Genomic DNA, 25305 nt, shown 5'->3' with positions numbered 1-25305 from the left:
AATAGGTTTTTATAATGCCACATTGGTTTTATTGATTTTTTAAAATGTTTGATCAATACAGAAGTATATAATGAATTGGTTATATGCAAGTCTGTTGGCACAAAGTCAAAAACATAATTCTTTGCAAGAGTATATCAAAAGTAAATATTGATGACATCAAAGCTTATTCAACCAGCCTATATGTGCTGTTTGTTTTATAATAATCAGAAGCAAAGCTGCACACACATTGTCTCATTTCTTCTCATCCTCCTCCTACAGCTCCTCCTGAGAAGACAGGAGAGAGAGAGAGAGAGATCTGTGGAAGTATACACAGTGAGTACACCATACACACATGCTGACCGGCTTGTAGATTTTACTACATTTTTGAGTGGTGCAACCACTCCAAGGAACAGCTATGTTCCTATGTGACTATGTGACTATGTCCCGATGTTTAGAGTACCAGTAGGGGCAAAAGTGGCGCTGTTGTGCCAGAAACAGAGATAGAGAGATATAGTGTTGCACTGTTGCCTGCTAATTATACAGAGAGAGAGAGAGAGAGAGAGAGAGAGCCAGGGGGAGAGGGGAGTTGCACCACTCAGTTCAGGTGTGAATTTTCATTAATTAAAAACAATTCAATGATGAAAAAAAGAAAAAGAATATATATATATATATATATATATATATATATATATATATATATATATATTCAAAGGGTTAAATGAATACATAACAGTCTTTACCTTAATTTGGTTCCAAACTTCCATGATAAGAGGTCCTCTTATAGGTCCTCCATATTCTCGTCAGGGGGGAGCATGGGGTCAGATGTGCCTGTGGAGGAGATAGTACAGTCAAACTATACTATATAAACTGGACAAACACATTGGCCAACATTTTAGCAAACATTGAGAAAATAGCCAATCTACAACATTTATCTGTGGAACTGAGTCAAACTAAATGTAATGCCCCAACTCCTACATTCCAAATGCTTGTCAGGGTATGGGGGTCCCCCCAGTTCAATTATGATTATATGTTGAGGGTCCCCAGTTCAAATATGATAGGATTATTTTGGGGGGGGCACAGCCTGAAAAGGTTGAGAATCAAAATAGTTAAAAAAAAAAAAGGCAAAGTAGTTTAGGGATAAGGGGTTTAGCATGGACAAAAATAGAGCCCTGGGTATACTTACTGCATTGGTAGAGGCGGTTGATCCTGAGGATGTCGATGGTGTCCATCTGGGTGTTGCCCAGGCGGACGTTGGGGTTGGGGATCGGCACGATGGTGGGACGGCCGTTCCGGGAGAAGGCGGTGCTATACCGTGGAGGGAAAAAACACAACTTTTACTGTGAGCTGCATGAGGACATTATAGGACTGCGATTCTTAGAGCTGTCGCCATTACAACATTTAAAGTAGTAGTTTGTTTTTGTCATATTCCTAAGCCAATTATTTTAATGACCGTTGGAGTCTCAAGACTCAAAGTGGAGTCTCGAGACCAAAAGAGTCTCCTACTGAGTCACCTATTGGCCGATGATCCGGTCATCAAATTATTTGCTTATATAGGAAGGTGACAAAAACGAAAATATCTCCATGAATTCAAGGCTTCATGGGTGTGTAATTGACAGAAAATAGGTAATTTTTTGGATGAACTACTGCTTTAAGTTGACATTTATTTGTCGTAAAATTATAATTGCAATTAACAATTTAAATTGTGTTTTTGGCATTGAACGTTGGAACATATGAGTTAAAATTATATTTCTGGTTGACTGTTATGTGTTATAGGATCATACTCAAAAATTGCACGGGTCAGATATGAGTCAAATAACATAATAAATACAAAGACATCACTGACATTTTGAATAATTGTATGCTTTCGGAATTTCTTTAAAATAGGGGAAATAGCACATCTACAAGCTTACAGCACGTTGTAAGCTTGTAAGATTAGCTTATTATGCTATTCTTATATTTGAAAATATATTATATTTGTCGAGCGATGCCCTGTATCACCAATGTATGAATCAGGCTTCATTTATGCTCTTTAAAACTATAGAGTTTGATTTACTGCACTTCTCTTTTTTTATTACGCCTTAATTATAATCAGAAACTAGAAAGGTCGCAATTTTAAAAAATTGCAAAGTGTGGTTGCCGCAGTGGCTTACATATGCCCCTCCCACTGATATTGCCAGCCAATTACAATGTCGCGTCACCCCTGCGATCATGCGTAAGTAATTTGGAGGGGATTTAACCCCCAAAAATCATGTTTTTGCGACAAACGGTTACATTTCTCGCATTTGCGGCGCCCCCTATGGATGAAAATGGAATTGCTTTTGGAACTTGGTTGATTGAACCACCCGGGACATGTGATTCAAATTTGGGGTGGATTGGACATTCCGTTCGTGATTTGTGGCATTTTGTGTAAAGTAGGCCCCTCCCACTAACTTCGGAAGCCGATTACGGCCGAACGATACGCACTATCAAAATTCCGCCTGTGGTGTCTTCATCGGAAAGGTCCAGAGATCATGTGGACCGATTTGTGTGAGATTTGGACAAAATCTGTAGGAGGAGGAGCAAAAAGTGTGTTTTGGAGAAAATTCAAAATGGCGGAAAATCTATCATGACGCAAATGGGCGTGGCCTATATGGGGAGATGCGTCATGACCCAAGGAATCCAGGGAAAAAATAATTTTGATTTTACGACCTACGGTTCAAGAGTTATAAGCCAAAACGTAAAGTGGGCTGTTATAGCGCCACCATGAGGCCGACCGATATCATTATAAGTTAATTAATTTTAGTAATTATTATGAACCTCCCCTCCAAGTTTTGTAACTATAGCCCTTACAGTCTCTGAGGAAAAAATACTTGAATGTGATTTTTCGCACTTTCCCATTCATGTCAATGGGGAAATTTAAATCACTAATAAATTCATATCAATTAAACAATACAACATTTCTCTTAAAAAAATACAAGCACAACCTTCCCGATGAAGCCGGTCAATTTGAGATATGGCTCAAGTGCGTACAGTCAAAACAGTGGGTGGAGTAGTGCATCAAACAAAAGACTAATCCAGTGGAATAATAACTAGAAAGCAGTTCCTGTAGAAACTGCGTGGGCTCGCTAAAAACGCAATGTATAAAGTTATAGCTGTGTCTGTGGGACCACCCACCAAGTCTGAACACTGGTTTTTCATTTTTAAGTTTTCTTTTTTAAGTTTTCTTTTTTAAGTTAAAAAAAAAAAAGTTTTTAAAAAAAAGTTTAAAAAAAAAAAAGTTTTTACAAAAAAAAATTAAAAAAAAAAAAAGTTTAAAAAAAAAAAAAACTTTAAAAAAAAAACTTTAAAAAAAAGTTTAAAAAAAGAAAAAGTTTAAAAAAAAAAGTTAAAAAAAAAAAAAAAGTAAAAAAAAAAAAAGTTTTTAATTTTGTTTTTTTGTAATTATTATAGTGTTCCTATTGGTGGTGTAAGTCCATAAACAAATTTTCAGGACTGTATCATGCTGCAAACAAAAGTTAGAGCTGTGTAAAGGCCAGCCAATGGGAAGACAGAAGGGCGGGGCTTAAGCAATTAATTAAGTACAGCGTGCTCCTATTGGTGGTCTAAGCCCATGGAGCAAATTGCAAGACTGTAGCATGCTGCAAGCAAAAGACAGGGTGTGTGTGTGTGTGTGTGTGTGTGTGTGTGTGTGTGTGTGTGTGTGTGTGTGTGTGTGTGTGTGTGTGTGTGTGTGCGTGTGCGTGTGTGTGCACGTGCGTGCGTGCGTGCATGCATGCATGCGTGTGTCTGTAACTCTGTGTGTAGAGCCTAATTGCACAAATAGCAAATCTACAAGCTGCGTGCGTGCGTGCGTGCGTATGCATGCGTGTGTCTGTGACTGCACAAATAGCAGACCTACAAGCTCACAAGGTTTCGCAGAGCAACTCATTGAGATCTTGTAACTCTAATGTCAGCCCTGTAATTAAGCCCTTATATGTCTCAGCTGTGGGAGAGTAAAACAGTGCTTCACTATGACTGGGAGATTTCAATGGGCCTGAATAGGGAAAAACCTATGCCCGAACAAATTGCTCTATCGCAAAAAGTAAAAGTCGAATGCAAATATTTTTTTCACTTTGAGTGGCCTGAGACATTGAGGTACAACATGTGCGATGGTGGTGTTGGTACGATCGAAAATGTGGTTATAAGAGCGAGTTAAGAATTGTCTTCACAATACTTTCCTCGTAAGAATTATACAATGGAGGTCAATGGGCAGCTTGACTGTATTTGTGTCACTTAAAAGGCCGTAGTTCACATTCTGTATGTATCTGTGCTTTGGTGGTTACATTGTGTGAAAGAGGACATGTGTGGCTACAAAATGACCAAAGAACATCCGTGTAAAGTGAATATTTTGGCCAGGACGACAATTTGTTTGGTAAATTTCCAAGGAAAGAATTTCAGTTTCCACACTCTACACAAGGAGGCCCCACACTCTAAGGGGACACTGATTACGCGAAACGGCCTGCGATTGAACTGCGATTTCGGAAAAACCGTGTAACATATTCGAATACGGTATGAACCACGAAAAAGTCAACAGTCGTGTGAGCTAGCTAAAGTTTAAATCACGTTTCTACGACAAAGTATGCCAGAGTAATGAGGCTGCAAAAGTGAGGTTGATTTAGAGATAAAATCCCATACATTGTCTATGAGAGAAACATTTTATAAATAAAGTTAAATATTTTAAAAAGTATAAACGTTTTCAAAAAAACTTTTTCACCAATGAAAATTCAAAGATTGATGAACATTTTAAAGTTTGAATGGAGTTTCAAAGTGAAAGTATGACAGAGTAATGAGAGCACAAACAAGTCAACTGTGAAAAATGGGACGTTTCTCCCATCGACTCTCATTATAAAGAATGTAAAAAAAAGTTTAAAAGTTAAACAGTTAAAAAAGTATAAACAATTGTAAAAATAAAAATACAAGCACACATAACTGCAAAGAGCTGAACAGTTTGAAGTTTGAACTAAATTTCTAGTATAAAGTGTGTGAAAGTAGTAGGAGTGCGAAGAAAGTGGCGGAATAAATAGGAATAATAACTAGAAAGCAGTTCCTGTAGAAACTGCGTGGGCTCGCTAAAAACGCAATGTATAAAGTTATAGCTGTGTCTGTGGGACCAACCACCAAGTTTGAAACCTGGGGACCGGAGTACAAAAAGTTGTATAACAATTTGTAAAAAAAATAATATACCGTAAGCAGTAAAGTATGTGGAAGTAGTATGATGCCCAAAATGTGGCAGAATAAAGTAAGTAAAGTTATAACTGTGTCTACTAATGATTTGTAATGTATGAATAATGCTTTACAATGTATTATTGATTAATTAAGAAAAGGTAAAAAGAAAAAAATACAACATCAATGGATATGAAAGCATTAATGAGCAGAAATTGTATTAAATAGCATACGTTTACATGTAAAAAAAGGGTCAAATAGCATATAGGCCTATCTTTAAAAGCATAAACACAATGATTATTGACAATGGTCTAAGACTTTTCTTTCATTTTTGTGTTTTTAAGTTTTTTTAAGTTTTTGTTTTAAGTTTATTTTTTTTAAGTTTATTTTTTAAGTTCATTTGTTTTAAGTTTTTTTTAAGTATTTAAGTTTTTTTTAAGTTTTTCTTTAAATGTTTTTTTTAAGTTCTTTTTTAAAAGTTTTTTTTTCTTTTAAGTTTTTTTTAAGTTTTTCATTTTTAAGTTTTCTTTTTTAAGTTTTTTATTTTTAAGTTTTTAAAAAAAGTTTTTAAAAAAAAAAAGTTTTTAAAAAAAAAAGTTAAAAAAAAAAAAAAGTTAAAAAAAAAAAAGTTTAAAAAAAAAAAAAGTTTAAAAAAAAAAAGTTTAAAAAAAAAAAAGTTAAAAAAAAAAAAAAGTTTTTAATTAAAAAAAAAAAAATATTATAGTGTTCCTATTGGTGGTGTAAGTCCATAAACAAATTTTCAGGACTGTATCATGCTGCAAACAAAAGTTAGAGCTGTGTAAAGGCCAGCCAATGGGAAGACAGAAGGGCGGGGCTTAAGCAATTAATTAAGTACAGCATGCTCCTATTGGTGGTCTAAGCCCATGGAGCAAATTGCAAGACTGTAGCATGCTGCAAGCAAAAGACAGGGTTTTTGTGTGTGTGTGTGTGTGTGTGTGTGTGTGTGTGTGTGTGTGTGTGTGTGTGTGTGTGTGTGTGTGTGTGTGTGTGTGTGTGTGTGTGTGTGTGTGTGTGTGTGTGTGTGTGTGTGTGTGTGTGTGTGTGCGTGTGTGTGTGTGTGTGCGTGCGTGTGCACGTGCGTGCGTGTGCGTGTGCATGCATGCGTGTGTCTGTGACTCTGTGTGTAGAGCCTAATTGCACAAATAGCAAATCTACAAGCTGCGTGCGTGCGTGCGTGCGTGCGTGCGTATGCATGCGTGTGTCTGTGACTGCACAAATAGCAGACTTACAAGCTCACAAGGTTTCGCAGAGCAACTCATTGAGATCTTGTAACTCTAATGTCAGCCCTGTAATTAAGCCCTTATATGTCTCAGCTGTGGGAGAGTAAAACAGTGCTTCACTATGACTGGGAGATTTCAATGGGCCTGAATAGGGAAAAACCTATGCCCGAACAAATTGCTCTATCGCAAAAAGTAAAAGTCGAATGCAAATATTGTTTTCACTTTGAGTGGCCTGAGCCATTGAGGTACAACATGTGCGATGGTGGTGTTGGTACGATCGAAAATGTGGTTATAAGAGCGAGTTAAGAATTGTCTTCACGATACTTTCCTCGTAAGAATTATACAATGGAGGTCAATGGGCAGCTTGACTGTATTTGTGTCACTTAAAAGGCCGTAGTTCACATTCTGTATGTATCTGTGCTTTGGTGGTTACATTGTGTGAAAGAGGACATGTGTGGCTACAAAATGACCAAAGAACATCCATGTAAAGTGAATATTTTGGCCGGGACGACAATTTGTTTGGTAAATTTCCAAGGAAAGCATTTCAGTTTCCACACTCTACTCAAGGAGGCCCCGCACTCTAAGGGGACACTGATTGGGCGAAACGGCCTGCGATTGAACTGCGATTTCGGAAAAACCGTGTAACATATTCGAATACGGTTTGAACCACAAAAAAGTCCACAGCCGTGTGAGCTAGCTAAAGTTTAAATCACGTTTCTACGACAAAGTATGCCAGAGTAATGAGGCTGCAAAAGTGAGGTGGATTTAGAGATAAAATCCCATACATTGTCTATGAGAGAAAGATTTTATAAATAAAGTTAAATATTTTAAAAAGTATAAACCTTTTCAAAAAAACTTTTTCACCAATGAAAATTCAAAGATTGATGAACATTTTAAAGTTTGAATGGAGTTTCAAAGTGAAAGTATGACAGAGTAATAAGAGCACAAAAAAGTCAACTGTGAAAAATGGGACGTTTCTCCCATCGACTCTCATTATAAAGAATGTAAAAAAAAGTTTAAAAGTTTAAAAGTTAAAAAAGTATAAACAATTGTAAAAATAAAAATACAAGCATAAATAACTGCAAAGAGCTGAACAGTTTGAAGTTTGAACTAAATTTCTAGCATAAAGTGTGTGAAAGTAGTAGGAGGACGAAAAAAGGGCGGAAATTGGAATAAAGAAGAAGTATAAATATAAACTGGCAATAACTAGTGTGTGCTCGCTGTTGCGAGCCCACAACTAGAAAAGCAGTTCCTGGTGAAACTGCGTGGGCTCGCCAAAAAACTCAATGTATGAAGTACAGTAGTAAATGTATTAAAGCTGAAGGAAAAAAAATACAAAAAGTTAAAAAGTATAAAAATGTGTAAAAAGAATAGTATAAGCATAAGTAACTGCATAAAGCGGAGTAAAGTATGTGGAAGTAGTATGATGCCCAAAAAGTGGCAGAATAAAGTAAGTAAAGTTATAACTGTGTCTACTAATGATTTGTATTGCATTCTTGATTAATTAAGAAAAGGTAAAAAGAAAAAAATACAACATCAATGGATATGAAAGCATTAATGAGCAGAAATTGTATTAAATAGCATACGTTTACATGTAAAAAAAGGGTCAAATAGCATATAGGCCTATCTTTAAAAGCATAAACACAATGATTATTGACAATGGTCTAAGATTTTTCTTTCATTTTTGTGTTTTTAAAAGTTTTTTAAAGTTGTTAGGTTTATTTTTTTTAAGTTTATTTTTTAAGTTCATTTTTTTTATTTTTTTTTACGTATATACGTTTTTTTAAAGTTTTTCTTTAAATGTTTTTTTTAAGTTATTTTTTAAAAGTTATTTTTTTCTTTTAAGTTTTTCATTTTTAAGTTTTCTTTTTTAAGTTTTTTATTTTTAAGATTTTTTTTGAAGTTTTAAAAAAAAAAAGTTTTTTAAAAAAAAGGTTAAAAAAAAAAAACTTTAAAAAAAAAAAGTTTAAAAAAAAAAAAGTTAAAAAAAAAAAAACTTTAAAAAAAAAATATTTTTTAAGTTTATATTAGTGTTCCTATTGGTGGTGTAAGTCCATAAACAAATTTTCAGGACTGTATCATGCTGCAAACAAAAGTTAGAGCTGTGTAAAGGCCAGCCAATGGGAAGACAGAAGGGCGGGGCTTAAGCAATTAATTAAGTACAGCGTGCTCCTATTGGTGGTCTAAGCCCATGGAGCAAATTGCAAGACTGTAGCATGCTGCAAGCAAAAGACAGGGTTTTTGTGTGTGTGTGTGTGTGTGTGTGTGTGTGTGTGTGTGTGTGTGTGTGTGTGTGTGTGTGTGTGTGTGTGTGTGTGTGTGTGTGTGTGTGTGTGTGTGTGTGTGTGTGTGTGTGTGTGTGTGTGTGTGTGTGTGTGTGCGTGCACGTGCGTGCGTGTGTCTGTGACTCTGTGTGTAGAGCCTAATTGCACAAATAGCAAATCTACAAGCTGCGTGCGTGCGTGCGTATGCATGCGTGTGTCTGTGACTGCACAAATAGCAGACTTACAAGCTCACAAGGTTTCGCAGAGCAACTCATTGAGATCTTGTAACTCTAATGTCAGCCCTGTAATTAAGCCCTTATATGTCTCAGCTGTGGGAGAGTAAAACAGTGCTTCACTATGACTGGGAGATTTCAATGGGCCTGAATAGGGAAAAACCTATGCCCGAACAAATTGCTCTATCGCAAAAAGTAAAAGTCGAATGCAAATATTTGTTTCACTTTGAGTGGCCTGAGACATTGAGGTACAACATGTGCGATGGTGGTGTTGGTACGATCGAAAATGTGGTTATAAGAGCGAGTTAAGAATTGTCTTCACGATACTTTCTTCGTAAGAATTATACAATGGAGGTCAATGGGCAGCTTGACTGTATTTGTGTCACTTAAAAGGCTGTAGTTCACATTCTGTATGTATCTGTGCTTTGGTGGTTACATTGTGTGAAAGAGGACATGTGTGGCTACAAAATGACCAAAGAACATCTGTGTAAAGTGAATATTTTGGCCGGGACGACAATTTGTTTGGTAAATTTCCAAGGAAAGAATTTCAGTTTCCACACTCTACTCAAGGAGGCCCCGCACTCTAAGGGGACACTGATTGGGCGAAACGGCCTGCGATTGAACTGCGATTTCGGAAAAAACGTGTAACATATTCGAATACGGTTTGAACCACGAAAAAGTCCACAGTCGTGTGAGCTAGCTAAAGTTTAAATCACGTTTCTACGACAAAGTATGCCAGAGTAATGAGGCTGCAAAAGTGAGGTGGATTTAGAGATAAAATCCCATACATTGTCTATGAGAGAAACATTTTATAAATAAAGTTAAATATTTTAAAAAGTATAAACTTTTTCAAAACAACGTTTTCACCAATGAAAATTCAAAGATAGATGAACATTTTAAAGTTTGAATGGAGTTTCAAAGTGAAAGTATGACAGAGTAATAAGAGCACAAAAAAGTCAACTGTGAAAAATGGGACGTTTCTCCCATCGACTCTCATTATAAAGAATGTAAAAAAAAGTTTAAAAGTTTAAAAGTTAAAAAAGTATAAACAATTGTAAAAATAAAAATGCAAGCATAAATAACTGCAGAGAGCTGAACAGTTTGAAGTTTGAACTAAATTTCTAGCATAAAGTGTGTGAAAGTAGTAGGAGGACGAAAAAAGGGCGGAAATTGGAATAAAGAAGAAGTATAAATATAAACTGGCAATAACTAGTGTGTGCTCGCTGTTGCGAGCCCACAAATATAAACTGGCAATAACTAGTGTGTGCTCGCTGTTGCGAGCCCACAATAAAGTGTTACAATTACAATAGTCTGGTTGCCCTTTAGGGCAACCACACTAATAATGACTGCAATTACAGAGTTATGGTTGAATAGCATGTTATTACACTATCATACAGGGGTCTTCAACGTCTTTCAGGCCAAGGACCCCAGCTGAGAGCGAGTAAAATATTTGAGTACTTTTTCCACTAGTGTCAATTAATGTATTATAGTGAAAGCTTAATGGAGTTACCCTGAATAGTGCATGATAGATCTGTAGTTATACGGAGTGTTCAGATTCCTGGTGTTGATCCTGCGGAAATTCCCCTCCATTCCTGAGAGAAAATCAAGATTGATTAGAATTCACAGAAGTGCGCACGCATGCACGCACGCACGCACGCACGCACGCACGCACGCACGCACGCACGCACGCACGCACGCACGCACGCACGCACGCACGCACGTACGCACGCACGCACGCACGCACGCACGCACGCACGCACGTAATAAAGGATTCAATCAATCAATCAATCTAAGCGGGGCTCTGCAGCCAGTCAGAATCCACCCACCAGGCTGCACGTTCTCCAGAAGGATTCGTACGTTCTGGTCACGGTCGGAGCGGGTCTGCTCGTGGTCGAAGCCCAGCGCGTGGAGCAGCTCGTGCTGGATGGTGCCCAGGAAGACACACCCCCTGCGCTGGAGAGACAACGTCTGAGCGTTGCCCGTGCGACCTATAAACGAGAAGCACCTGCGTGTGGTGTAGGAGGAGGATGGAGATCACATGATTAGGTTCTGGGATGTCAAATGTCCTCTGCTTGTTTCCCAAGCAGTGGGTCTCGGGACCCATTTGTGGGTGTTTATGGGTCACAAGTAAATAGCCCTAGCTTTATATTTCTTGTTTTATTATTAATAATTTTCTTTTAATCGCAAAAGTATACATTCCCTTTATTTTGTGGATTTCAAATATTTTTAGACACATAGGCCTACTCAAATGTGTTATGGTCTTGATTCACAAGGGGCCTGGATGGCTTGGTTCCACGCTTAAAAGAATTGATATAAATATTTTCTATTTGCGGCACCACTGCTATGCCATATTGAGGGAAATGATGGGTTAAAAAACCCAACATATTCATGAGCGTGTGTGAATTGGGTTCATTCCTACCCTTGTCGAGACTGGATGTTCAGGAAGGCTCTCTCGTTTCTTCGCTGGTAGAAACGGATGCAGGTTGACTGAGCGAAGGAGTTCAGACCCTGGAGGATGAGGTTCCTCTCGTTGGCCGCTGGAAAGGTTCATTACAACTGTGATGATCCTATTACAATGTGATCGCAACTGTAGTAATGCTATTACAATGTAATTATTTGCGCAAGCAGAGCGCGCAAGTAATAGTTTTCGTCCAGGACGATGTTTGATGCGTATGCGCCGTGCCAGCGTATGACGTAATGACTACTTGTGCTTGATATGACAGTGGTGTCAGATTACATACATGTATACATGGGGGCATTACCTTTAATCCTCCCGACACTAAAACATATCGTCCTTACGTCACCATCGAAAACCAATTACACCCTGGCATTGGGTCCTTTAATCCACATCTTTATTACGTCATCATTGAGAGCTAGTTATACCCTGACGTCATATGCTGGCACGATCAAACGGGCGCTAGTAGACACTAGTAGGCCATTTATGGCCTACTTGTGTGCAACAAGCAAGTAGGCATTCGACAGAGTGCAGTTCTAGTTACAACTGTGATGATCCTATTACAATGTTATCACGACTAATAATCTTATAATGTTATCAAAGCTGTAATAATCTTATTATAATGTAATTACAACTGTGATGATCCTATTACAATGTTATCACGACTGTAATAATCTTATTATAATGTTATCAAAGCTGTAATAATCTTATTATAATGTATACAACTGTAATGATCGTATCACAATGTTCTCCAAATTGTACTTACAGTACTGGTTGGAGATGGTGAAGGGTACATAGACGCGTCCGTCGGTAGCCTTGGGCCACAGACAGCTGCGTGCTCGTCCCGTGCACGGGTCGGCGTTCCCCAGGCCTGTCGGCACGGCGATGTCCATGTCCACTATCGTTAGGCCTAGCTCGTCATCGCCCACTCCTGGGAACAGGAGGAACATCAATGTCATGTGGGCAGCCACGCCCACACCGAGGGCCATTTAGGAGGTTGGCAACCTGCAGTACAGATCTGGGGCTTCATTTAAAACAGGGGTTCCCAACCTTGCCATTACCACAGCACAGACCGGCTGCCAGTTCATAAAATGTTCGCGGACCGGCATGGCTAGGAGCGGTGGTGCGTCGCAGTCGCGCATCATCGTACCAAAACACTATACCATGCATGCAGATTGTATAAGTTAAGTTATATTGTATTAACATACTCTACCATGCAGATTCTATTAAGTTAAGTTGTACTTTTTTTTGTATTTATTTATTTAGCACAGTATAAAAACAAACAATCAACATAGAAAAGGGAAGATGTTAGGATCTACGAGGCAAAAAGCCCATGAGGGGCTTATACGAGGCCTCTGTAAGACACAATAAAACATCCAGATTGTATTAACGTACTCTAGTCATACAGATTGGACAAAATTACATTTTATACATAAAACAGTTGCATAGTGACGCTTAAGGCAAGTGATTTGATATAGAGGGAAATACTCATGGACCTAGAAGAGAGCCCTGGGGGACTCCGGTCATCTAGGTAGATACAGGGTTGAAGTGGTTGTGATTGAGGACATGTATATCATTACAGTGGAGGTGAACATACCGATGTGAGCATTGGCCTTCTCAATCATGGAGGCTGCAGACAATTCTTCTTCCATAGTGTACTGCACACACACACACACACACACACACACACACACACACACACACACACACACACACACACACACACACACACACACACACACACACACACACACACACACACACACACAGATTTGGTGAAACAGGAATGGTGAAACAGTGACAGTATGCTACTTCTTTCTATAGGAACTTATACAGTAACAACTGTAAGTACATTTACTCAAGTACTGTACAATTTTGAGATACTTTCACTTTAGTGGAATATTTCCAATTTGAAAAACTTACACAATTACATCTGAGGAAAATATTGTACTTTTACCCCACTACAATTATTTGAACATTTTAGTTACTAGTTACTTTTTAGATTCAGTTTTATTACCATAAACATACATTAACCACCTATAATCACTTATTTTGTCTATCAATATTACTCACTTATAGAGACTTGAATTCATGGATATTTTTAGTTTTTGGCGCATTAATAATTTGATGACCAGTGGTTCCCTATGGAGTCACAAAGGAGACTCTTTGTGTCTCCATAGGAACCACTGGTCAACAAATACAATTAAGTCAATTCTGAATGCCAGAATTTTATACTTGTAACCGGCACCGTTCACACAACATTATATTAATCTTACTATAAAACAAAATAAATTAGAATAATTACCTTTATTATGACAAAGCCATGGACAGAGCAGCAGAGAGAGCCAATGAGCACAGCAACCTGGATGAAAGACAACATGGTTGATATCTGTCTGTCTGTCTGTCTGTCAGTCCGTCCGTCCGTCCTTCTGTCTGTCTGGTACAAATCACCAGAAGAATATATACTGTCTGATCAACTGAATGTGGACCTTATATGGAGCCCAGCTCTCACTCTGTTGTCACATTTCTCCAATGTGGAAACGGTTGCACCTTTCGTTTGTTGCATTTAAACGAACCGACGCAACTTCACTGCTGTCACAACAACTGTCAGGCACATGCAACTTCCTTTTGCCTCAAAGTGTGCCCACAAAGTGTGCCCAAGGCCTACTACATTTCATGTGCGAAATGGCACGAGCTAGGGACGGACCCCACAAAAAGACCACACCCAAAGATCGGCGTGCGCTATGCGCACCTGTGCCCTTTCCTTGGGTTTGGGCAGCTGCCCCCACAGTGCTCTCTGCACGGCCCTGACAACTCTGGATGCTTCTCCTAATAGGTCTTCAGGCCTTCAAATCTGATCCTGCGTGTTGACACTGATCAGAGAAAGGACGTACCGTTCATTTGTAGTAGGCCACTCTATATGAGGACGTTAACAGCATTTATTTAATATTAAAGTAGGCATATTTATTCACTCTGAATGAAATAAATAATTCTGATTCTGATGCCGGTAAAGCCAATTAAACAAATGATCAACGACATTTGTTCTCCCAGATCATGGGATGAAGTCGAGTTGAGTTGCATACTTTAAGAGCAGATCTAGTACTACAAGCTATATAATACTTGTGCACCCTTGGTTGCAGACCATATAGAGAACTTTGAATTTAGGCTACAAATTTGGCAAGTCCCGCACTGAAAGTAATAGAAGTGTCGCGTGACGTGTCCGCAACCAGTTGTGAGCTGTAGAGTGGCTATTTTTACTTGGTCGGCAGGCACAGGTAAAAGGACAACGGGTGCGCTTTTTTACCGTAGAGATATGATATGATATGAATATGATATAGTACTGTTGTACTCAGTTTGCACTGAAATTTGTTTTGCGACCCGGCGGCCTTGTATGCAACACATATACACACATTTGACATAACACAGGACAAACTAGAAAAAGTGCCCTTCTGGGCACAGGTCTCCACCAGGAAGATAGGAGTGTGTGTGATGTTTGGCAAAATGTTTAGGAGCAATATAAACGTGTGTGTGTGTGTGTGTGTGTGTGTGTGTGTGTGTGTGTGTGTGTGTGTGTGTGTGTGTGTGTGTGTGTGTGTGTGTGTGTGTGTTTGTGTGACGCGGCTTGGCCTGTTGTAGCGCCACCGTGAGGCTGATTTGAAAACTGTCAAGTGGCATTTCTTCCAAAGCCTAGTGGGAATATGCATGCACAGTTTCACCACAATCGGACGCTGCGTTGAGTAGTTGTGGCGATTTGTACAAAACGGGTACAAAGCGGGCTATTCCTGAAAAGTTTAGAAGCCAATCGTAGCCAATGAGGGTGGATTATGAGAAATCAAACAAACCCGTCTTGATCACATGACTATGAAGAGCATGTGTACCGATTTGCGCGACATTTGGATACAATCTGAAGGAGTAATATTAGAAAATGTGTTTTACATAAGTCGGCCTCCTGGTGGCGCTATAAAGAGCAGATGTGAAAAATTCCAGGCAAAGGTTTTTCCTTGGCCTCTAGGGAGTTGGCATACAAAGTTATCCACAGATCCGTGCAGTTAGAGGTAAAAACACTTTTCGGCCAGTTATAGCGCCACCATGAGGCTGAGTTGAAAATGTTCATTTGGCATTTCTTCCTCGGCCTAGTGGGAATGTGCGTGCACAATTTCACGGAAATCACACGATGTGTTCATGATTTGCAGCATTTTGTTTGAAACTGAGCACTCCTGCGAACTTTGGAAGCCAATCTTAGCCAATCAGGATGGAGTCTGAGAAATCTGAAAGACCCGTTTCGTTGAATGGCTCTAGAGAGACTGTGTACCAATTTGCGTGATGTTTGGACAAAATCTGTAGGTGTACTGTCCAAAAACTTGTTTTGCACAAAGCGGCCTCCTGGTGGCGCTATAACAGGCCGTTCTGGACATTTTGGGGCAGAGGTTCATCGTTGGAACCCAGGTAGTGTGAGTGCAAAATTTGGCATCGACCGGGTTAACGGTGCCGGAGATTAGCTGTTCACAGACGGAAGGACGGACGGACACACACACACACACACACACGGACAGACGGACGGAGTGCAAAACATACTCTCTCCCCATGCCTTCGGCCTGGTGGAGACAACAAAAAAAGAAAATACAGTTGCATACATAGAAACATACCAGCTCAGTGGCCTTGTGGTTAGAGTGTCCGCCCTGTGACTGGGAGGTCGGGGTTCAATCCCCGGCCGGGTCATACCAAAGACTCTAAAAAATGGGACCCAGTGCCTCCCTGCTTGACACTCAGCATCAAGGGTTGGATTGGGGGTAAGTCCCTGTGACATACTAGCGTCATGTCCAGGGGGTGTACTTGTACATCAAGCTGCCTCACGCTACAGAAACAGGAGATAGGCTCCTGCCCTATGGGCCTCATGGCTCGGCAAGGCTACTTACTACTACTTACATAGAAACATAAGGGCAGAGAGCTACTGTATGTCCACAGCTCAGTCTAGTCCTGGCCAAAATCCTGATTAAGCCTCAGAGTCGACTGATGGACAAAAGACCTCTTCAGCCTGACCTTATTGTATGCTGGAACACCATGGGCCCGATTAAGCAGGTGAAATCTAATTACATATCATATTACAGTTTTTCAGACGTGGAGGCGTGGGCAATGTCATATTACAATTATGGGCCTGGTAAGAAGCGCTTTCGACACCCCGTGGTGTGAGCAAAACGGCCTTGAATTAGTCATGGGAGTATTTTAGGGAGTTTTGAGGCTTTACCCAATCAACATGTCCGTACTATTCTCTTTACGAGTCAGCTGATGTCCTCATACGGAATGCGCCCTTTTCTGCAAGTGGTATTACATTTCTGCAGACTGGCACCATAGACATGACATGACTTTGTCACATTTGGGTTAATTATTCCTATTGCACTGCATGCTGTCACCTTTATGCCTCAAAAGAACAGATCCACAAGCTGTCACAGCCATGATGTGCATAGCTTGTAGGCCTATGTCTCTATTTTGTTAAGTAACTTGCAGTGTTCATTGGAAAGTCATTACAGCGGTGCAGCCATATGCTAAGGGAGGGAGATATACGCACATCATCACTTCATTTGTTTCTGTTCTAAGCATGAAAAACAGCTGTACAAATCTTTATTCTAGTTAATTTGATTCATAAATGAATAACTAAGCCTTTGAAATGGCACCTACCTATACCTTTCAGATCGGAATGGAACTGCGAGTAGATACGCAGCATTGGCTGGCAAATTGGCAATCCATGCGTAATGTTCCCAGAATCGTCTAACCCCCGAACATACAAGTTTGTTTGATATTGTTTAATTCGATAAAAATAGAACCATGTACCATACAGCAAATGAAAGCAAGATTCCTAAGGAATATGGGGATTTTTACATTTTAAAAAACGGTTGAGAAATGAGAGAACCATGAGTGTTTATAATATCAAATATTATAAGAATAATATGAAAGACAGAGCTGTGAAGAGCTCACTAGGGTTGCCACCTGTCCCTTAAAATACAGAATCATCCCTTATTGGAGAATTAAATGATGCGTCCCTTATTGATCCAATAAGGAACACAGTTTGTTCCTTATTTTCCTAAATAGCCTCTACACGTCAACACTGAATTTAACAATAATGAACAAAACAAAACAACACAAAACACAGGAAATATTAAAGTCAGCACAATTGTTCTAGCAGGAGGCACACAGTACCTAAAGTAGCCTAAACCAGTGGTTCCCAAAGTGGGGTCCGGGGACCCCCAGGGACCCCCAGGGGTCTTTGAAGGAGTTCCAGGGGGTCCCCAGCTAAATGATAGTTTGGAACCAAATGGACCCTTATGGGTCTGTAACTCTGAGAGTGTACAAATGGAACCAAATGGACCCTCAGAGTTAAATTAACATTGATTTTACAATATGAATTGGGGGCCCAGAGATAGAAATGCCATTAAATGGGGGTCCGTAGACTAATGCATGTCAAACTGGTACTTATGGGGGTCGCTGGCATATATTTTCTAATGGGGGTCCGCGGGCTCCTAGTATAGAGTCCTGTAGCCATTCCAGCCAGGTGGGTTCGGGGAGTGAGGCCAAGTAGTAGCCTGACCAGTTTGTTTTGGGAAGTCTGGAGCCTTGTTTTAAGGGCCTTTGAGGTGCTGTGGTACCGTCCAGGAGGTGCATGCATAGTCGAGGAAACCTTGTACGAGGGCTCCTGTTAGGGTCTTCAAGGTGTTTTAGTTGACCAGTGAGGAGATCCTGTATAGGAATCTTGTTCTTTGGTTGACTTTTTTGATGACGTTGGTGGCCATTTTATCACCGGAAAGATTTGACTTCATGATGGAACCTAGGTAGGTAATTTCATCTTTTCGTGTTCTTCATGTTCAGTTCATTTTCAGTTCTTCATGACCCAAACATCCAGTAAGGGCGAAATCCATTTGACATTTGACAAACATCTCCTGAGATCGATTCGGTATGGGACCTTATATTATTTATCATCTTATTTATCCGTGTTTTTACAAGATGTCATGTCAGTAGTATTTCTAATACCTGCCCAATAGCCCACATCTTGGCTGCTGATGTGGGGATAGGTTAGCCTGCTATTTCAGTAGACTATTATAGTTGATTGTTTAATAATGTTGAGTTTTAAAGTCTAATATAAATATAAATCAATATAATTAAATATTGTGCCCATTTAAAGAACCACTCGGATTCACAATCAGAACTCTTTATGTTGTTATACTCATTTGGAAAACAAAATTCTACTTCAAAAGTTGTGGATAGCATTAACAATAAGTTGAAGGGAAACTTCAACCTATTGCTTCAACCTATTGCTTCAACCTATTGCTTCAACCTATTGCTTCAACTTATTGCTTCAACGTATTGCTTCAACCTATTGCTTCAACTTATTGCTTCAACTTATTGCTTCAACCTATTGCTTCAACTTATTGCTTCAACTTATTGCTTCAACCTATTGCCGGCCTTGCCGCACACGCCTGCGCCGCAAGGCCGTAAAGAGTGTCCCTTATTTCAAGATCTCAAAGGTGGCAACCCGTCACACACGCACACATGTACACGCGTGACACGCAGTGTACCGGTGCTGGAAGTAATTTTCTGCTATTTCACGTAGACCAAATATTTTCTACTTGGGTTTTCTTTCTCCATTATTTTATATAGGCAGGTAAAAGTGGCAGTAGCCACACGCCTGACCGAACACCCTCTATATTAAATACCTTTAGTAAACACTAACTATAGTGACATTTGACATTGAAATGAAGCAACGGAGACTGGCGAAGCACATTTGCCAACCTTGTTCTTTAAGAACAACTTTTTATTTTAATTTGATTTATGTTTACTAAGACTGATACAAACTTTTACAAGCAGGCGAAAGGTTTGACAAAATATGGTAGCTGCACTAGCGCCCTCTACTGATTCTCTCTATGACTACTAGGGAAGTTCAAGAATAACCACTTAATCAACTCCAGTACAAATGTATAAATTATGTCCTAATGCTGTGTTCTGGCTCAGTCAGTTTTATTCTCTCCTGAACACATGGAATCCCAACCTCAGATTTGCTGTCAACAGAAAGCATGAATAACGTTCTTGCCTCATGGACATGGACATTCTTATAAAAAAAAAGAAGAAGAAAAAGAAGACAACAATGACCCAGGACAGGGATAGACATGTTCATATCCCCCCAAAAGGGATACATAATATATTGCAGTTATGCTATCTTCAATTACATTTCTCCTTAAACATCATAATCTGTTCTAATCTTCTATTCTGTTTCGATGACCTGGTATGAAATGTTCACCTTTTGACACCTTTTGTCACTGCGTGTTTATTTGCTCAGTGCAAACAACAAGACTTGGCCTGGGAACAGCTGGACTCTTCAAAATGCGACAGGAGTTGTTGCCAAATCTGTATCCTGGCAGCTCTCCATCTCTCTCTCTTATGTCATAAGAGTAATGGATTCCATTTCGAATGGCCGCTGTGGGCCTAACAGCGTTGTTGAACTTGAGAGTTGTTATTGTGAGTGACTTATATGCTCTGGGAAGCCCGTGGTCCTGGGCAGTGGTGTAAAGAAACTAAGTACATTTATTCAAGTACAATTTTGAGTTTATTTTTGAGTGGTGCAAGTTGTGCAACCACTCCTATAGACTATAGCCTATGTGGGTCTCTGGCTGGCTGGGTCTGTCTGAGCACGAAAATAGCATTTGGTTGGTTTTCACAACCAAGTGTCACTGTTGCGCAGCCTAACACACACACACACACACACACACACACACACACACACACACACACACACACACACACACACACACACACACACACACACACACACACACACACACACACACACACACACACAGTGTACACACACACACACACACACACACACACACACACACACACACACACACACACACACACACACACACACACACACACACACACACACACACACACTAACTGTAGGCCTATATATGATGATTTGGGGTGTTACAGTACAGTGACAGTACAGTACAGTACAGTAGAGGGACCCCCTGGGGACCCCCACATGGTAACTCTGTCATTTCTCAACCATTTCGGACGTGGGGCGGTACCTTTGGCACTTTAAGTATAGGCTACATATTGATGCCAATACTTTTGATAACCAGACTTTTAGTTTCTACATTGCAGTATTGATAGTTACCGGTATATAGGCTATAGCCTACTTAACTAAGTAAAAATGTAGTACTTTTTCCACCACTGTTCATAGAGATCACAAACGAAACAGTTGGGCAATACCAAAAACTGTTCATATTATTGTCTGTGCAGTGTGCATTTTATTCAGCCAACATTTTCTGCGGTTACGCAATATATTCTGTCATGTCTTTTTATAACTTGTTTAGATAAATAGCAGGGATATTGACATTTGGCGCTTGGCAAGTGACCCTGGATTACATTTCAAAGCTTACTAAAATTAAACGCAAATTGACCTGGCAAGCATATGAGTATGACTCCTTCTCTGTCAGGCAGTATTCTACCACATTTCTGTACTGATGGTGTCCTTTTAACAACTTTTATCCTGGCATTCCTATGTATAAAATCAACTTTAAGCCTGATTCATATACTTCAAACTATTTCCTATGTATTATTCTATGGGCAATGTTCCTCACTAATGCTCATTATAATATGGTACCATTTTTGTCTACTATTGTCTCAGAGCCTCTAAATGGTAAATGGTAAATGGTGCATTTATATAGCGCCTTTATCCAAGGCGCTTTACATAGATTGTGCATTACATTCACCCATCCACATACACCGATTGCGGCGGAAGCCATGCAAGGTACCAACCAGCACATCGGGAGCAATTTGGGGTTCAGTGTCTTGCCCAAGGACACTTCGACATGTAGACAGGAGGAGCCGGGATTCGAACCGCTGACCCATGGATCATTGGACGACCTGCTCTACCTCCTGAGCCACAGTCGCCCCTCTGTGACAATAGTAGACAAAAATGGCTGTGGACACCTGCAGAAACCCACCTAACATCATCAATGGGAAATCCAAGCTAAAAGAAACTTCATGCTTTCTATGACATGTTCTCGTGTTAATAAAAATAATAATATTAATAGCCTAATAAAATCTTGATTAGGCAGGTTTCTGAACTGTCCACAGCCTTATATGAGACACAGACCTAGATCTGCTATTTTTTGCTAGTTTGGGTCCCTGCGGGGAGACATCAAATTTCTCTTTTGGCTCACAGGCTAAAAGGTTTGGGAACTGCTGCTCTAAACTACCTTAGTGTCCATATTCTGGGGGTGAACATTATGTGAAAATAGCATTGCTATACACATGCTCTGTAGATCGGCGTAGAGATTTGGTGTAGAGGGAAAATAAGAGCAGACCAAGTACAGAAACCTGGGGAGTGGGGACCCCGGTCAACAGTTCCTGGTGAAACTCAGCAAGACTCGTCTAAATAGGGTAATTGCATATTACCAAATTGTTAATCTCTAAAAACAAATTATTTTCTGCCAACAGCAGAATCTGTCAACACACCACTGCCCTAAACATGTAGTGTTGTTGTGAGTAGAAATAAACATAGAAGCACCCGGGAGGAAGTGAACTAAGAAAGGGAACTAAGAAAGAACTAAGAAAGCCAAACCGAGTTCCTGTTTTTACAGGGTATTCCCTATAGGCAAAAACGAAGGGGATGTGTTTTTTTGTTGCCAAATTGTAGAGAAGACAATGTCATAAATGCTACAATAACTTATGTCACCGGCAGCTCAGCTTTATTTTTCTCTCTCTTTTTTTAGCTCAAATGTCGTAACCAGTTACCCTGGTAAAATGTCAGGAAGGTATGACAATGTATGAACAAATAGATAGGCCTACCACCCTAAGCTGCTGACTTTGTTTCCACAGCCACAGGTACTGCCCAGATTCTTTGTTTTATGGGCCTTTGGCTTCCATGCCCTGCAGTTATCTCATTGGGCTCTAGATAGGAACAGTTGATCCAGTAGGTCATAAATCAAAAGGTTGACTCTGTTTTTTGTTTGAGGACGCCTGTAATGTTGTTTGTAAATGGTCAGTATGAGTTTGAAACCTTTATATTAGACTTTGCACTGGATGCCATTGGTGCAATTCAAGCTGTTGTTGTTGTTGGTGTGTGTGTGTGTGTGTGTGTGTGTGTGTGTGTGTGTGTGTGTGTGTGTGTGTGTGTGTGTGTGTGTGTGTGTGTGTGCGTGCGTGCGTGCGTGTGTGTGCGTGTGTGTGCGCATGCGGGGAGTGCACGTGCGTGTGTGGGCGAGTAGTTTATGGCATCTATTGTTGTGTGGTTTATTGCTGTATTTTATTGCTCATTGTTCCACTTTTTTACTTGCTGCTGTAACACCTTGAATTCCCCGCCCGGGGGATTAATAAATAGTTCCTCCTCTCCTATCTCCCCATCTCCTATAAACTTACTTTACAGTCTCCTATCTCCACAAGGGGGCAGCGGTAGTACTGTTACAAAGAGAACTACCGGTATGTTTGCCCATGGAGTGCAAATAAGGCCAATTTAGCATAGGATTCAGATAAGAATCTCAGAGACTTGAGTGTTGCTATAACGGGATACTCCACTGACCCTTTTTTAATGAAAACAAATACCACGAGTGCTCTAAATTTATACCAGCTATCATGGCGATCATAGGGGAAAAGCAGCTCCCCTCAATCAGATTCTTAACTTCCCCTTTGTAATTATAGAATAAAGTATAGGATAAAGTACCACAAAACAAGCAGGAGTAAAGTCCAGACAGACTATCTGATTGTCAGGCCATGGGCCGCCAGGGCTGGCCTACATTGGGTCGTCTTTCCAGGGCTCCTGGGACTGCTTAACCTGGTGTCCCTATTTTGGACATGTCATTATAGGAGAAAAAACAATTATTCAAAAATGTTTGAAAATGTTCAATTTCTTTTTTTCTTTTTTTTTAAAAGTAGTGAAATGGCAGATCTACAAACTCACAATGGCGTCTGTTTCATTAAGGAGACCGATGCAAAACTACATAAAAGAATAATATAAACTCCAAAACAACTCTCACAGAGCAATCACTGATGATGATGATCCAGGTTCAAAGAGAATGGTTTCCTATTAACTTAAATTAGGAATGCGAGAAAAACAAACAAATCTAAATCTCTGGGGTAACTGAGGGCTCACTGTGGTTCACCTGAAACCAGCCAGGCTTGGACCATACTGGCACCATGGAGGACGCCACACCACACCATCTGATGAAGATGCTTAGATGCTACTGATGATGACATAGCAGAAGGAGCTAGAAAATGTCCTGTATGAGGTCATCAAAGAAGCATCCAGATGCCAATTTTGGGGGTTCTTTAAGTTTGTGAGAGGGGCCATTCCACTGGAGTCAGTAAAAACTACACCTGGGGGTATTACTGAAGATGCTTGCTCACACTAGCTGGTGTAGGGCTTGCTTAGCCCACACTAAAACAATGGGATTAATTGGATAATCCCTTTAAAGATTCCTATGCTGCCATGTATCATTCATTATGGGAACCAGATGCAAGTATTGTATATGCATTAATTTGGCATTATGAATGTAGCCTGGGTAGGCTAGGCTGAACCGAGGGAGATCTATAGGAATATTGCAAGATAGCAAGCAGAGCCAAATTGTGCACTATACCTGTTATCCATGTTAGCCCGTTTATTCTGCTGTATATGCATGGTTCTCTTTCGTTTATTGCAATTTAAGCTCCATGGGAGCATGGCAGTATCTTCATCACCAATGTAGTTAGTTATGTGCATGAAATGCAGTGTTGGCTTCAAAAGATATGCAGCCTTAATTCAGAAATGTTGCCATAGATTGTTTGCCAGTTTATAGCAAAGGATATGGGAGTGAATCATTTTAGACTCACTCAGGCAGATTTTCATAACAGCACTTTCTTTTGTTATTTTTCAACAATAGCTGGACCGTCTTCCCTGCACTGAATGCTGGCTGGCTGGGGCGTTTTTTATTCTGAGTCATTTTCTATTGTTTAGAGAGACGCTGCCCTTTTGAGTGACTAGTGCTCCTCAATGCCATATGTGGTGGGGCTAAATCACTCAGTCTACTATCAAATAAGTGTTAACATTTGTAACTCTGAGGGGGTATACAAATGTAACCAATGCCATTGACCCACAAATGGTCCATTTGGTACTGTAGTACGGTAGTGGTGTAAGAGTATAACTAAATACCTTTACTATACTGTACTTAAGTAGGCTACAATTTTGATTTTTAAACTTTACTGGAGTATTTCCTATTTTCTGTACCTTTACTTTACTCCATTACACCTCAGAGGTAAATATTATCAAATAATATTATAGAAAATAGCCAATCACAAGGTCACAATGCGTTCGTTGTTGCAATGCATTGTGAACTTGTAGATCTGCCATTTTCAAAAGATTTGTAATACATTTTATTCATTTGAAAACGTGTGAAATGGAACATTCTGCTTCTGCATACACTTTCTACTTTTGGTACTTTAAGCAGGCACTTCAAATACATTAACAATCCTGTTACACATATACGACCTAGTACCTACGTTTTGATATACCAATACTTTTGTAAGCTATAATTACTCTATAATTACTTTTAATTCTGGACTTTTACTTGTAACAGGGTATTCCTAGATTGCAATATTTGATACTTTAACTAATTAACTCAAGTAAAATCACTTTAAATAAGTGTTGGGCTACATTGTAACCAAATGGATACATTTGTACCCTGGCTCTCAGTGACTGTGAGTCATAGTTAAGAAGAGTAGAGAAGAGAGAGAGAGAGAGAGAGAGAGAGAGAGAGAGAGAGAGAGAGAGAGAAGAAGGGGGGAGGGAGGGAGGAGGTCTTGTAACTCCGCCTCCAGACGCAGGGATCATCTCGCATTCCTCCTTCACACAGACAGCCCCTCACGTTGGAGAATAGAGAGAGAGAGAAAGGGAGAACGAAGAAGAAGACGGGCACAACAAG

General features: G+C 39.8%; 1 protein-coding gene across 1 annotated transcript; it reads right to left on the bottom strand.

Annotated features, from left to right (window-relative positions):
* Nucleotides 1–751: 751 nt before the first annotated feature.
* Nucleotides 752–13005, bottom strand: LOC306923905 (low choriolytic enzyme-like; the record flags this gene model as incomplete). Its single annotated transcript, XM_079502251.1, has 7 exons — nucleotides 752–807; nucleotides 1163–1284; nucleotides 10409–10490; nucleotides 10725–10903; nucleotides 11318–11435; nucleotides 12120–12284; nucleotides 12951–13005. 7 exons carry the CDS (start codon nucleotides 13003–13005, stop codon nucleotides 758–760), a joined length of 771 nt encoding a protein of 256 aa, XP_079358377.1. The 3' UTR covers nucleotides 752–757.
* Between the last annotated feature and the right edge of the window lie 12300 nt (nucleotides 13006–25305).

This window comes from Electrona antarctica, assembly GCF_951216825.1.
Source record: "Electrona antarctica genome assembly, chromosome: 5".
Lineage (NCBI taxonomy): Eukaryota > Metazoa > Chordata > Actinopteri > Myctophiformes > Myctophidae > Electrona > Electrona antarctica.
This window is presented reverse-complemented; position numbering and strand designations above follow the sequence as displayed.